The following is a 15,334-nucleotide window of genomic DNA, read 5'->3' as shown; positions in this document are numbered from 1 at the left end:
AGTGTGACTAGCAAAAAGCCAGGCCTTGACCAATGACATAGCAGCAGCTGCAGGCAGTTACAGAAGGCCGGATCTCATGCACTTGGCGTGGGAGATGAAAGGAACAGGAACAGCACCAGCAAATAGTACAGAATACAGAAGGCAGCCTCTCACAGTACCCATTTCTTAATTATTGATTGGCCAGCGCTGTTACCCTGGAGACAGCAGTGGGTACAGGACTCACTTTTACGTGTTGCTGACCCCACCCAATCTCCAATTGGGAGCCACTTTTGACAATGTGTGTGTGGTGGATGGCTCCCACCATGCCCATCACCTGTAGATCGCTTGATTGACCAGTTCTCCGTGTGACGTGATTGATTCACTTCATATTGCCATGGAGACCTCGGCACTAGCCGCAATAGAGGACACCAGCGGCCCAAAAATGTTTGGGTGGGTGTGTGTGTGGAGAGAGGTGGTAGGATACGGTTTCGGTTGGGTCGGCTGGTAATAGTCGGCCTTGGGCGGTAAGAAGTACAAATCCGGCCCTGCGCGTGATGCCTTAAGGCAGTGGTCCTCAAACTTAGGAGTGTGGGCTGCATGTGGCCCCCTGAGGCTTTTTTACCAGCCCCCCACATAGAAAATGTATTACTTATAGATGCGGTCCGCATATGGAATAGCAGTGCTGGCACCACCCATCTATATGGAAGCCAGAAAGCAGTAATTTTTGCTGGTTTCCAATCAAATTCCAATTGGACTGCAGGTTGTCACCTAGTTATGCTTCACTGTCTTGCCCGCAAAGACTTCTACATCATCTTATGTATGTTCCGGCCCCCCAGCAGTCGAAGTATGTTGATCCGGCCCTCGACCCAAAAAGTTTGGAGACCCCGCCCTTAAGGTCCGGTGACCCTTAACGTCCGTACACACACAACAAATGTCGCCGCAGTCAACCAATGTCATGGAAACAACTTTACCGGCAACAAAGACAAATGATGAGACTTTCTAATGATGTTGTCTACACACCGATATTAACGGCAAACTCTTGTAAATACTGCATGCGCGAGTGGAGGTGACATTATGCACGGTATGCGCATATTCTGTATAACAATGTTTTTAAACGATAGGCGTGTTCGATCCCAGGATATCTGCCCAACAGTTGTCTGAGTTGATCCGCTTGATATCGGTCGCTTGTCATTGTACTACAATGTTTTACACAATTGTCACCCAATACAGCAAAAACATATTGTCAGATGTTTCAAACGACTTTTGTTGAGCACAGGTACATAGCTTTTCTGCTGCTGTCACCTCAGTTCATGCCTTTTCTATGTCATTCATTCACACAGGATAATGTCTTTGTTTACAGCTCTTGCTCTGTCTGCTGCTTAAGCTCAAAACAGGAAGTTTAAGCTCATGTCAAATTGTTAACTTTTTTTTTAGATTTTAGCAGGAAATGAACCGTTTTTCACTTATAACAAGAAGACTGAGAAGTGGTAATGTAGCCATTTCTTGCTGATCTGTGTGATGTGTAAGATTAATGACAAGTCCAGTATGAAGGATGTGTTATCCATTACATATCCTAATTACTAGTACTACTTAGTAGTATAAAAGCACAATCCTAAAGGTGCCCATATATCTATTAACTTGGCAGTCGATCGACCATCCGAGTTGATAATTATTGAATCAGATGAAAATCGATGTCGCCAGGTGCATGCCCGATCGACGATGCAACCAATTTCGGGCCGAGCATGTCGAACGGACATGCTGCAAGATGTCGGGTCGTTGTGGTCGATCGGGTGCATGGCGCTAACCACGAGTGATATCGGGATGAGTGAAGAAAACCCTGACCCTGCCCTCCCCTAAAGTCCAATGTGCCCCTCCCAGTGCCCAGTACACTATACATCAGAGTTCCCCAACCCTGTCCTCAAGGTCCAACAACAGTGCATGTTTTGCAGGAAACCACACACATTCACAGGTGGGGTAATTAGCGTCTCAGCAGGGCTGATTAACTACCTCTGTGAATTCCCCAAAACATGCACTCTTGGTGGGCCTTGAGGACAGGGTTGGGGAACACTGCTTATACATTACCTGTCCGTGGCCACCGCTGGCCCCGGGCTCTGTCTTCCATCCACACGCCCACGTGTATGCCAGCAACCATGTGGGGTGCGTGTATGGATAGAGGACGGAGCCAGTGGCGGCCACGGACAAGTAATGTATAGTACACCAGGGGGGCACATTGGACATGGGGGGGGGACACAGTGTTGGGCTGGCAGATGCAGCGTCACAAGGCTGATTCCAGATCAATTTCAGCATGAAATTGATCGGGAATCGTCCTGCGGTGTATGGGCAGCAGCCAGAACTTTCTCTAATAAGACTCGATGAGAAAGATTTGTCTCTTGGTTGAATCTGCCCATCCTGATAGATAGATGTATGCGCACCTTCACTGTGACACTTAGCATGCACCCTACAGATATGCTATTATTACTGGATGAACAAATGTCATCATACATTTTTGAATACTCTGCGTAACGCAGTTATTGCTTTATTGTACCTTTGCTGCTTTCGGCTGCTCCATCCGATTCTTTATCTGATGCACTAGAATGGAGAAACATCACAAATCAGGTAAGATTCTCACAAGCCCCCTCCCCCATCCATGATTACCGTCACTCACAATGGATGTCCGAGGTCACACGGCTGGATTTGGGCTGGCGTTTTTTGGACAGGATGCGGGAAAACGTTGTAATGTGCTGGGAGACGACAGGACATTCTGGTTCAGTGGGCAGCGATACTAAAGATAGTCTTATTACTATTACTACCACCCTGCATATGTGACTAACAGGGATTTTCTCCCACTCACACTTTACACTCTAATGCAGTCACTCAGACACACAGAAATGACTCCGGGTGCCCTATGATTTCAGCATGGTACATTTACTGGATAGGCAAAAGTCAACAGATAAAGAAGGGTAAAGAAGGTCAGGTCGCGTTAGGCCATTTTAACCACCTTCATGTAGTATGAAGGCAAACAGATTTCAAATACTATGTATAGATTGTGTAGGTAAGCTTTCACACTACATTGAAGTGGTAACATTGGCCAACCATAATTAGATGCGTCATACCTCCCAACTTTTTGAAATCAGAACGAGGGACACTTTAAGACACGCCCCTGCCACACCTCTAATCACGCCCCTGCCACACATACCACTAAAAATTCATAAGCAAAAGATGTAATTTTACAATTCAAACCACACTGGTCCTGTCTATCATCACTAGTCTTTCTTTATATTAACATTTGAAAACAAGAAATGTATCAATTCATAGGATGGGAAATAACGTTTGGAGGCAAATAAACACATTTTTCAGTAGAAGACTCCATATAATTACATAAATATGTACATCAATTCTAATAGAGGGACAAATGAGGAAAAAAGAGGGATGGGGGGTTTGGTTTCCAAAGAGGGACTGTCCCTCTGAAAAAGGGACAGTTGGGAGAGGCAGGGATCAGAATTTGATCCTGTGGGTGACGGTACAGGGTTGTGGCTCTACAGACACATTGCTAGTCTTCAGGCCCTTTGTTCTTGGTGAGGGGGGGGGGGTCACAGAGTGGTCAGGGTGAGTGGGGAGCTCTTGACCTCACCGACATGGTAAGGGGTATTGAAGAGGGGGGTTGCTGTACACACTCTACATTCTTCACAGGGGCGGTTGTACGTAGCTTTAGTGTTGGGAGAAGTGTTTGGTCTTAGCTTTAACCACAGCAACAAGGCTTGAAGCGAAAAAAAAACGGTATTGGGTAGAGGTATTGACTGAAGCATTGCTAGCTATAGTTCCAGTAATAAGTTTCTGTTAGCGATTGACTAGTTAGATATAGATGAAAGGTTAAAGAGACACTGAAGCGAAAAAAAAATGATGATATTATGATTTGTATGTGTAGTACAGCTAAGAAATAAAACATTAAGATCAGATACATCAGTCTAATTGTTTCCAGTACAGGAAGAGTTAAGAAACTCCAGTTGTTATCTCTATGCAAACAAGCCATTAACTCTCCGACTGAGTCTTAGTGGTGGAGAGGGCTGTTATCTGACTTTTATTATCTCAACTGTAAGTGAACTGTTTACTTTTTCTCTGCTAGAGGAGAGGTCATTACTTCACAGACTGCTCTGAAAGAATCATTTTGAATGCTAAATGTTGTGTAATCTGCACATATTAGAGAATGATGCAATGTTAGAAAAAACACTATATACCTGAAAATAAAAGTATGAGAATATTTTCTTTGCTGCTAATCTTCTAGTAATTATTCATAGTACACAACCAATTCACTATATCATTTTTTTTTCCGCTTCAGTGTCTCTTTAAGGCTAGCACCAGATTATTAGCATGGAATAGGATAAGCAGGTGCATGATTAAATTAGGGCTATCAGGGATGGGCCGAAGAGGACCACCAAACTTTGTAAAGTTTAGTAATTGCCTTAAAGGAGGGGTGAAGTGTAGTGTTCTGCCAAGTATGGAAGGTAGGATTACAGAAGGTTAGGTGGTGGGGATACTGGGGTTAAAGGAGAACTGTAGTGAGGGATATATGGAGGCTGCCATATTTATTTCCTTTCAAGCAATACCAGTTGCCTGGCTAACCTACAGATCCTCTGCCACTAATACTTTTTAGCCCTAGACCCTGAACAAGCATAGAGCAGATCAGGTGTTCCTGACATTTTTGTCAGATCTGACAAGATTAGCTGCATGCTTGTTTCTGGTGTGTTTCAGACACTTCTGCAGTCAAATAGATCAGCAGGGCTGCCAGGCAACTGGTATTGCTTAAAAAGAAATCAATATGGCAGCCTCCATATACCTCTCACTACAGTTCTCCTTTAAGTTTTGGTGAAAAGGTTGTGGCCCAAAACATGCATCAAACATCATAATAAAGGTGCTAAAAACCAATGGTGAATGGACACAGAAGGAGTTTAACCACCCATTATCTTTTCTCAGGACCTCCGGTGTTTAGGACTCTCAACTATCAGCTTTCTGTCTTTATGTCTATACCTTGTACTCAATCAAACAAACTAAGATACATCCATGATGATAAACCCTCACCTCCGTGTCATCCTCTTCTTCAAGGTTTGAGCTATCATTGTCTTTTTCTGGGTTTCTCAGTTTTTCCAATAATTCCTGAGTGAGGGAAGGACCAAGCCCTGTCTGAGCAACAAACTGGTGCTACCGAGAGACAAGAGCACAGGTGAGATATGTGCATAGAATGTAGTCAGCGAATGAGCAACAGACACACATAAAGGTGTATGAAACAAAGGTAGGTGTATGGGAAGGCTGCATACACCCGACTTTACAAAGAGTCTAGTATGAAAGGCCCATGCTGACAAAGTAGAAAACAAGATATACTGTATATCCTTGAATGTAAGTCGACCTCGTGTATAAGTTGACTCCAATATTTGAGCCTATTAAGCTGGAATTTGTTATTGACTCAAGTATAAGTCTACCCAGCAAAGTTAGTGGCTGCACTTGGGGCATAGGAAGGGTTAATGACTGCACTGCATACAGTATTGCAGCCATTAACCTCTCCTGCCCCATAATAACTAGCCAATAACTAGGCCCTCAAGTGCAGTAATTATTCCCTTCTAGCAGCCCAGTATCTTCCCCCTACCCCCTTCCTTCCTTGTCAGAACTGTATTTTCTTGGCATGTCCTTTATCATGTAAAGGTCACTTACCACTAGGTAAATTGCTGCAAATAGGAATGTCACCAATAGTGTACACATTACTCACTGTGCTCAGTGTTGCTCATGACTTGTGTATAAGTCGACCCCTATACTTTTACTCCATGAGTCAGACCAACATTTCTAGACTTATAGTTGAGTATATACAGTAGAAATGTGACAGTTGCTACAGGAAAGACACTTTCTTTAAAAAAAAATAAAAAAATCTGTAAGTATATGTAAAAAGCTATTATTTCCACATTCTGTATTTTTTTTTTTTTTTTAAGTGTACCCGAGGCCTGTTGCCACTACACCTTTGTTGCCGCTCACAGATCCTCCATAGAAATGTGACAAGAGCTAGTCGGATTGAAGATTTGGGCTTGCGCTCCTCTTCATGCATGAGCAGCAGCCATACTGCACTTGCGTGTGTACGGCCGCACTTGCACAGTAAGCCAGAGCTGCTCAAGTACAAATGGCTCAATGCTACCGTGCCACGTTTGTGCATGAAGATGAGTGCAGCTCAGATTTTCCAGAGGGTCTCGCTGAGCAGCGGCGAGAAGTACACAGGAAGTCTTTACATGATCCAGAGCCTACCCTCTTCTTAGGCAAGTATGAGTTTTTTTGACACAAGGTCCACCTCAGTTTCACTTTAACTGATTTTCATTTTAAGAAGGTGCCCTCCTGTGCTATCACACTGCACACCCTGATGACTGACTTACAGGACTATTGCCTCTACCCTCCTCTTACCCAGCTTCGACTTTCAGGTTAGAGTAGGTATGTGGGCCATGCAGGACATTCTAACTCAGTGGCGTAGCTCAGGAGCTGTGGGCCCCGATGCAAGTTTTACATTGTGGCCCCCCAAGCACTATATACTGTACATAACAATTGATACGGTGTCCCAAAACCTGCCAATGGCAACTACATTGTCAGAGGTGCAAGAAGGGAATGGGGGGCACTTTGTTATTGATTACCAATATTCAAAGTATCTATAGACGTGATTAACATGAGCACAGGACTAATAGGAAGCTAATACTGAAGTTGAAGGAGGGCCCCTCTGGCCCAAGGGCCCCGATGCAGTCGCAACCTCTGCAACCCTTATTGCCATGTCCCTGTTCTACCTAGAAATTTTCCCACCATGGTTCCACATTGGTTTAGGCTTTTATCTGGAAAACTGCCCCCCCCCCCCCAATAAATAAATAAAAAAATTGCCAAAAATGCCCCATGCCAGCACAGCATCACTGCCAAGCAGGTCAGCTAGCTCATCATCACTGACAGCCAGCACAGCATCACGGCCACCCAGTCCACACAGCTTTGCCAGGCCAGCCTGCTGACAGCATTACAAAGGCTGAGCACCCAGGCCAACCAGGTGAGGACAACACAGAAGCCAGGTGAAAGGACTCTACCTGGTTATGTTAAGGGGGCTCTCTGCCTATTTATGTGCAATGCTACCCATTTATGACATTTCAATGTTGGAGTGGCAGGCCCATTATCTTTAGGTTACACCGCTACTAAGTTCATGTTCATTTGGGCCCACCAATGTCACACTCATTCAACATGTCCACACCCATTTTTTATGCCACAATAGAGAGGACAAGATCCAAGCAATCATATACTATCCTGTGTCTGTCTCCATCTATACAGATATTGACCTACTGTATGTAATGACACTTTACTCATTTTCTTTGAGAGTAATGATGCATGAGAGTTGCAAGACCATTTACCCCCTGAAAGTTTTTTAGCTAGGGGAACCAAAGTAAATGAGAATTTTTGTCCCGAGTTTGCCTTTAATATATACATTAAGAACATTTAAAGAGAGCCCAAGGTGGGCTCATGAGATTAAAAAAAAACAAAAAAAAATTAGGCTAACTAATCAGGTAGCCTCCAAAACTGCCGCTCCTGTGGGCCGATTTGAGCCATTTTCACTTTCGAGACCTCTGGGTTACGACGCTGGAATGAGAGATTAATTCTCTCATTCACAGCGTGCAGGGAGGCGGGGGAGCGGCAGGGGGCGTGGCCGGGGAGAGAGAGCTGCCCAACTACAGCTCTGGAAACCCTGCAGGAACGCCCCTGGCGGGCATTTTGAACAGGGAATCCCTCTCCCACATGTTTACCTCCAAGATAGCGACAAATATTGTCACTAATCTCAGGGGGCTATAGCACGGCGGTGGGGGTGGGGGGCAGAGAGCAGCAGTGGGGGACACAGAGGAATGTCATGAGGCAGAGAACATGCCTCTGTGCCCCATCTGCTCACCAAAAAAACACCTTGGGCTCTCTTTAGGTACCAACAACCCCTCATCCCTCTTTACCCAAATGTTACCATACTAGGGCTAACCCCGATATTCAGGCAATACGGTTCGTAGATTGAATTTGCTGTCAATTTGAAAACCAGGTGTATTCCATATTTTCCAGATTTCTGATAAGTCATGGGAGATGCTCAGACAGCTTGGGGGCTTAAAGGTCACTCAGACTATTTCCAAAGTATGAAAGTGGTACTGCTGTGTAAACACTTACACTGCTTGTTTACTTACTGCAAGCAGCTTGGAAGCACTAGGCCGCTTCTTGGGGTTTTTAGTAAGCGCAACCTTGATAAAGTTATGGAAAGCTGAAGACCTGAAAAGAGAGTGATGTCAGACAAGACAAAACATACACATGGGATCTCACAGACACACATTGTAGGCAAAGCCAGGATCATCCACAAGGCAAACCTAGGCAGCTGCCTAGGGCCTGGAGAGAGTTCTAGGGGCCTGGTGGATGCTAGTCCCCACCAAATCTTAATAAAAAAGAGCCAGGTAACCATCAGCGGTGGGCAAAACCTGCTATCTTGGCTAGAGCCCCATTTCATCTTAAAAGACCACTATCACGGAAAAAGTAGGCAGTTAAAATCTGACAGAACCGACAGGTTTACAGACAGTCCATCCCCACATGGGGGATTCTCAGTGTTTTCTTTGTTTTCAACATCTTTTCCTGAACAGCAGTTTAACCGCCAAAATATTAAGATGCCAGCCTTGCACACTATTTTGTCAGTTAGACTTTGCAACTGTTGTTCAGGAAATGCTGTTGAAAACAAAGAAAACCCTGAGAATCACCCATGAGGAGATGGACTGTCCCAAAACCTGTCGGTTCTGTCAGATTTTAACTGCCTACTTTTTTTCGCGATAGTGGCCCTTTAATGCTTTTCTGATTGTAGGGTTTCCTGAATTTGCTTTCACTTTTTGTTCATGCATATTAACAGTAAAAGTAACTATGATGCAGAATTAGGCCTAATCAAAGAGCAGGCTAATGAAGGCCTTTATGCGTTAAGGTTATTATGGTCTGAGCCGCTGTTTGCAAAATACAAATTTACAAATTCGAACATCCAGTCCAATGAAAGTCATGGGTTATTTAAAAGATACTCACCACTTTGACTTCTCCTTCAATTTTGGGGGCTGGTAGCCACTTTTGGACATCAAAAATAGAACTCTGGGTATATAAAGAAAGAACTACAATGAACAACAAAGTCACAAAAAGGAAGCAGCTGAATGTTTGCTCTGGGAAGACTGTCGGGTAGCAATGCACATTCCCAGAATGCTATAGGGTAGTGATTGGCAAACCTACAGAAGTGGGGGAAGCATTGGTATTCCCTGGCTTTTGATGGGCTGCGCTCATTGGAGCTGGGTGCAGAACTGACATCTTAGTTGAGACAACAGAGGAGCAAGAATACTTTTATTCTGACTACTTGCGAGCCAGTATGGTTTACCTTAATGGGTGTACATGAAACATGGGTGGCTGCAGCTCAGTCAGTTCAATGGCTGTAATTCCAAGAGACCAGACATCACAGAGTTCTGTGTATCCCCCCTTCACCTCCACTGCAGCCACTTCTGGAGCCATCCTGGAATAGAACAAATATATATTAGAGCTGTAGCTGGGCAAAAGCCTTACTGATGTAAAATGTAAGAATCAAAAAGCTTTTTCTCAGTTTTGGCATTCAGGCCTAGTTCACAGTGCTCGGTTACGTTGCAGAATAATTCTGCATGTCAACTCCCTGCCCGTACAATTCTATGGGGCTGTTCACAGTACTGAGTTGCTAGGGATGGGCTTCCGAGTAGTTACGAGGTCGGAGCCGGAAGGTGGAAGTATGGTAGTGAGTCGGGGAATGCGTCCCATAGGTCGTGTGCGAGAGGGATGATACGCATAGGATCCACGGTCTTCTGGGTAAATTAACCCCCTTCCCCCATCCCACGGACGCACACGCATTAATCAAACTTAATTACAATTTTGAATTCGAGCCTTGTAACTTACTCGGAAGCCCATCTCTGGTAACGGCTTTATTCTAACTCACTGCATGCAGGCTTTGTATTAAAGTCTATGTCCGGTCTCCATTGCAGTTTGCACTCAAAAAACGTGTGCATTATACAACGCACCACTGTGAACCTAGCCTAGGCTCCTTATTTCAGGTCACGACTCAATAGCTCTCATTTCTAATCTCACGGTTCTACTTACAACAAAGTATGATAACAATCCACTCGCAGAATACGTAAGCTCAGATATGGAAGTGGATTTGATGACTTGCTTGGTTGTGTTAATATTTAAATTCCAGGTTTTCAAAGCCTTCCAGGCTGTCTATCCTGGAAAGCAAAGCATATTTATGCAGTGCTGATGGCATCAGAATGGGTGGAAGCATGCCAACCATAGCTGGCAGGGTGTGAAGGCATATTATCCTCTACCCAACTTCCTTTCTGGGAAGAGCAAGCAGCTTTGGAAAAAATTACACTTCTTGAAGTATGAAAAGAAAACACGTCACCTTTAACTACACTGCCAACAACCTGTCTGATTATTTACAACTAGTGGACCTAAGCCCTTTAATATAACGGGCTCTAGGCTTCCATCACAACCCCCCTCCCCTCCCACCCGTGAGCACATCGCATGTCAGCGCAACACACACGCCCGCTCCCCTGGCCCCGTCCTCCTCCTGCTCTTACTGTCCCCCACGTGCCGGGCATGTGCGGTACGCAAAAGCACGGACACAGGGACACAAAGGAGGAGGACACAGGGTTTTTATTGTATAAGATAGTAGACTGAGGCCACCCTCATCAGTGTGAGTCTTAACGAGAATACCTCCTAACTAAGAAAAAAAACATCTATGGATGCTAAATGTGTCATCATTCAAGCTCACCAGTTCCCTCTTGATGTATCTGCCCACCGCCCAGAGTAAATTAGAAAAGTATAGCCTCATTTTGTTGCAATTGGCAAGGTGGTTCCGACCTGGTCTACAGATTTCTCACAAGCATGGATGGAGAATGCCCGTACACACACTAAATAGTTATCCAGCCTGACTAGAACCCATTGTGATTGGACAATTCTTGTTTTTGGTTTCTGTGTAGCTTAAAGAGGGTATGAACATCTAAAAGTAACAAAATTGCCAAAACATACATTAGTTAGTGCCCCAAAAATATATGTAAACCCCTTTTTTTCTAAAATAGGTCCCTGTATGCCCCCCACTGCATGCTTTTTGCTATTTTTTTTCTGTCTAATAAATGTTTGTTACTTATCTATTGGCACAAATAGCCTGCGGTTTACAAATATACCGATCTGGCCGAAGACTCATCTGGACAGCATCAACAGCTTCTATACTGGATCGCTGGACAGTGCTTCTGCACAGACAGTACTATCGAGGACAGATGTCCAGTGGTGTATCCACTAATACACTTGTCTGCTGAACTGCCACTATTGGCATTTTCAGTCATCTAATAAGATGAGCAGCTCTCTGCATAGAGAAGCGAGGGTCTATTTTATACTTCTAAACACAAAAACCAGCTTCATTATGGTACTCAATGGATTAACAGCTGCATACTTATGTTTTTAAATTTGGAACCATTTCCAGTGTGCTCCAAGTGAGCTGCCCCTCAGACTAGGGGTTAGCTATACAATATTTCTGTAGACCCAAAGATCTACTGTAAAGGCCTACAATGAATAGAGATCTTGACATTTTGAGCCTAGATTTGTGCCATGCTTCATCCTGCTCTCCACCAAAGAAAACAGCTCATATGCTCTTACTGAGTTCTGGATGACAGAACTCCAAGTTAGAGAGAACGAGTTTAAGAAGACATGTTTGGACATGTTGGAGACCACGAGTTGGAGAAGACGAGTTGGAGAAGACCAGTTGGAGAGGACGAGTTGGAGAGGACGAGTTGGAGAGGACGAGTTGGAGAAGACGAGTTGGAGAAGACGAGTTGGAGAAGACGAGTTGGAGAGTACAAGTTAGAGAAGACGAGTTGGAGAGTACAAGTTAGAGAAGACATGTTAGAGAGGACATGTTAGCGAAGAGGAGTTACATAAGTTGGGACATTTGTTTACTTTAGCTCTGAGATGCATAGGAAATAGTTTGGAATAGAACACATGCAGTTGTAAACACATACGGTATATAGAAACTGCAGCAGAGTTTACAAATTCCTCCAAGTCATGACTAGCTCATTTTAAACTGTATGCTGACCCCTGTATCTCCATCTGTCACGGACGATTGCGGGGACGCAGGCGCGTCCTGGAACCGCCCGTGAAGAAAAGAACGATCGCACTCGATTCCTGCGTCGATTGCGCTTCAAATCGGTACAATCTGGATTTATTGTGTAGGAGGTCTGCAGTCCTTTTCTTAGCAAAGAGAGCACCATTCCAAATGCTGGTTGGCCCTTTTGATATGCTAATGAGCCTGGGCCCAGAGAGTCCCTGGCTTCAAGCTGTGCTGATGGCCCATCCATCAGGTATAAGGTGACAAGCAGCTGGCAGGAAGACTGGCCCTGTGACTGCTGATCAAGCCAGAGGTATAAACTCAAAGTTGTCTAAGCAGATTTCACATTCAGATGTTAATTGAAGGAGCCAACAGGGCCTTTTCATAGACAAGAAGCAGACACAGCTGGACTCCAGTCAGGCTGACTCCGGCCTTAGCAGGAAGAAATGAATGTACAATATAATCTTTTGCCCATTTACAGAATACAATAAATAGGGTGGTTATGAGAGCGGTATCATTGGATCCGTAGGGTCATGCTGGATCTCTTGATACCAGTCGAGAGGGGCCCGGGGCCCCTACCACCCAGGTATGAATCTACTCAGGACCCTGATCTGATGCACTAGCCATGTCAGGTATCATATTAATCTGTATTTTCCTCCAAGTATGAAGCTGTTACCCCCCTAAATGTAACGTGTATGGTTCAGGAGTTACAGCAATTCATAAGTTTAGCTCTAAAATCTCTCAGAGGGAATGAACTGTCATTTGCTGGTAGCTCAGAGGGGGCTGGCATTGCCACACCCCCAAACCAGCTTCATCAAAAGCACAGAGCCAGCAGGCGGGCTGTGTCCTCCACACTGAAACATCTTGCACTCATCAGATGCCAGCTTGAGGATATGCTGGCATCCACCTGGTCTGAACTCTGAACTCTGGACTTTGAAACCAAGGACTTTATGATTCTTCCCACAATAAGGACATCTTTCCAGCAACTAAGTATTTTTCTCCCTTCTTTTATTTTTCATACTGGCTATTACTGTTTTCATAATTGTTGATTTTCATAATTGTCTGTATATATTAATTATTTATATTGCGTGAATAAACGACTTTCTCCAAGTCATTCACTTTCCGCTACCCTGCTTATCAGCACACACAGAAATGATCCCGGGTCTCTGAAGATACGCTACTGTTTGTTTGTTGTTGGCTAGACAGGATATCGTGTGTTTAACCGTTTTATTCGCAGGATTAGTCAGTCAGTTAGTGGGCCCCACGGTCCCATAGTAACCGCGGTGGTGGCAGTTTACTCTGAACCAGTGGGTGACGTTGTAATCACCCGTGTCTCACAGGCTCCCTTCTGAGTTGTCTGCGGCTAATTCTTAACGGTTCCTGCGCATTGACTGCGACCAGAGTTCGCACGATCTGTGCGCTGGCACCGTTTAGAAGGCTAAGTGCGGTCAGCCACTGAGGGCTCCTGTGACAGTGTTAGGCAGCGGTGGAGATCTGTGTTGTGCTGAAAGTATCTGCGATAGCGCTAGCGCTATCGAGAAACGAACTAATTCGTTGGTGTAGCTGGAAGGCAATATATTTTTGATATATACAGAGAGACTGTGTAGCCAGTACCCCTTCCCCAAAGTTTTATTTTATTTGGCATGGAAATGTCCGGGAACTACCAGAACATGTGCCTAGCAGACCTGGAAAATCTTTGCGAAGAGAGGGGCATTGGCATCCTCCGCAAGACAAAACGGGACCTGATAGCCGACTTGTCCAGATGGGATACCCAGCAACTGCGGGAGCCGGGAGTGTCCGCTGAAGTGGATACCAGCCCATCTGACAATCGAGGGGAACCAGAGACTGAGACTCCTGACCGTACAGAGGTTGTGCATCCTGAGGGCCCTGCATCAACAGTTACGCCGGAGAATGTCAGTGTGGACCCCAATCCCAGAGTTTCTGACAGTACTCGCCCGGAACTGGCCAGTACTGGACTGTCCATGGGTGCTGACCCGGTAATGCAGCAGGCATTACAAAAGCTGATGGAGACTGACCTGGACAAGTACCTGCAGTACATGGCGGAGCAAAAGCGAGAGGCACGAGAGGAGCGGGAGCGCCAATCTGCAGAACGCAAAGCTGCTGCTGCTGCTGCTGAACGCCACGCCGAGAGGGATGCCGCTGAGCGAGAACGGGAGCGCCAACGACAGCATGAGCTAAACATGGCAAAAGTGCAACAGGCCAGCCGGAGTTCACCGCCCAGCCTCCCTGCTGAAGGAGCTGCAGCACCCGTAAGTGCAAAATTTAAAGTTGCTAATATTGAAAAAGACACTGACATTGACTTGTTTTTGCGGTCTTTTGAGAAAGCATGCCGTCAGTATCGTCTGTCCCAAGACCAGTGGGCCAGACATCTGACACCGTTGCTGCGCTACAAAGCGCTTGATGCCTTCGCAGAATTGCCTGCGGAGAAGGATAATGATTATGATGCTATAAAAGACGCTATCATTACTAAGTACCAGCTGACGCCAGAAGCCTATCGCAAAAAGTTCAGGGCCTGGCAGAAAAAGTCTTCTGATTCGTACCGAGATGTGGTCAGCAGCTTGCTCACCACACTCCGTCAGTGGACTCTAGGCCTCACCAAAGGGTCTTATGGCGTCCTGGAGGACTTGATAGTCCTCGAGCAATTTCTGAACATTTGCCCTGCTGATGTACGACAATTTGTGTTAGAACGCAAGCCGACTTCAGCAACTGTCGCTGCAGACCTTGCTGAGACTTTTGCAACTACCCGGGTGGCTGATACCCGCAGAACTGTCCCATCCAGCTGGAGAGGAGGTCAGCCCAATACTCTGGCAGACTCTCCTGCCCCTGTGAGCCGTCCGCCACAGAGGCCACCCAGCGCAGCTGCTGCACCCAGGCCTGCAGCGCCTGGAGAGGTCACCTGTCACTACTGCCGCCAGCCCGGACACATGAAATTCGACTGTCCGGAGCGGAGACAGACACCACCAGCACCTGGATCATCTGCATCACCTGCACCTCACCCACAGCAGAGGCAGCCCGCCAGCGAACCACAGCCTGGATCATCAGATTTTGTCCTGTTTGCCCGCGGAAAGGAAATCCGCGACCGAACCGACCAGCAGCAACTTGTTAGAGTGAACGGCAAAGTTGTCACCGGATTTCGAGACACCGGAGCTGACATCACGTTAGTTC

General features: G+C 45.7%; 1 protein-coding gene across 13 annotated transcripts in view; it reads right to left on the bottom strand.

Annotated features, from left to right (window-relative positions):
- Positions 1–15,334, bottom strand: part of MAP4K1 (mitogen-activated protein kinase kinase kinase kinase 1) — a 241,426-nt gene that overhangs the window by 44,610 nt on the left and 181,482 nt on the right. For all 13 annotated transcript variants that reach the window (XM_068250530.1, XM_068250536.1, XM_068250540.1 and 10 more), the window contains 6 exons: positions 9,404–9,535; positions 9,064–9,126; positions 8,196–8,277; positions 5,056–5,175; positions 2,645–2,720; positions 2,525–2,568 (listed from right to left, as the gene is read on the bottom strand). In XM_068250530.1, the coding sequence (XP_068106631.1) occupies positions 2,525–2,568; positions 2,645–2,720; positions 5,056–5,175; positions 8,196–8,277; positions 9,064–9,126; positions 9,404–9,535 (517 nt within the window). The remainder of the gene's footprint in view (positions 1–2,524; positions 2,569–2,644; positions 2,721–5,055; positions 5,176–8,195; positions 8,278–9,063; positions 9,127–9,403; positions 9,536–15,334) is intronic.

This window comes from Hyperolius riggenbachi, chromosome 8 (assembly GCF_040937935.1).
Source record: "Hyperolius riggenbachi isolate aHypRig1 chromosome 8, aHypRig1.pri, whole genome shotgun sequence".
In the NCBI taxonomy this organism is placed as follows: Eukaryota; Metazoa; Chordata; class Amphibia; order Anura; family Hyperoliidae; genus Hyperolius; species Hyperolius riggenbachi.
The sequence above is the reverse complement of the archived record's forward strand: the minus strand, read 5'-3'. Positions and strand labels throughout refer to the sequence as shown.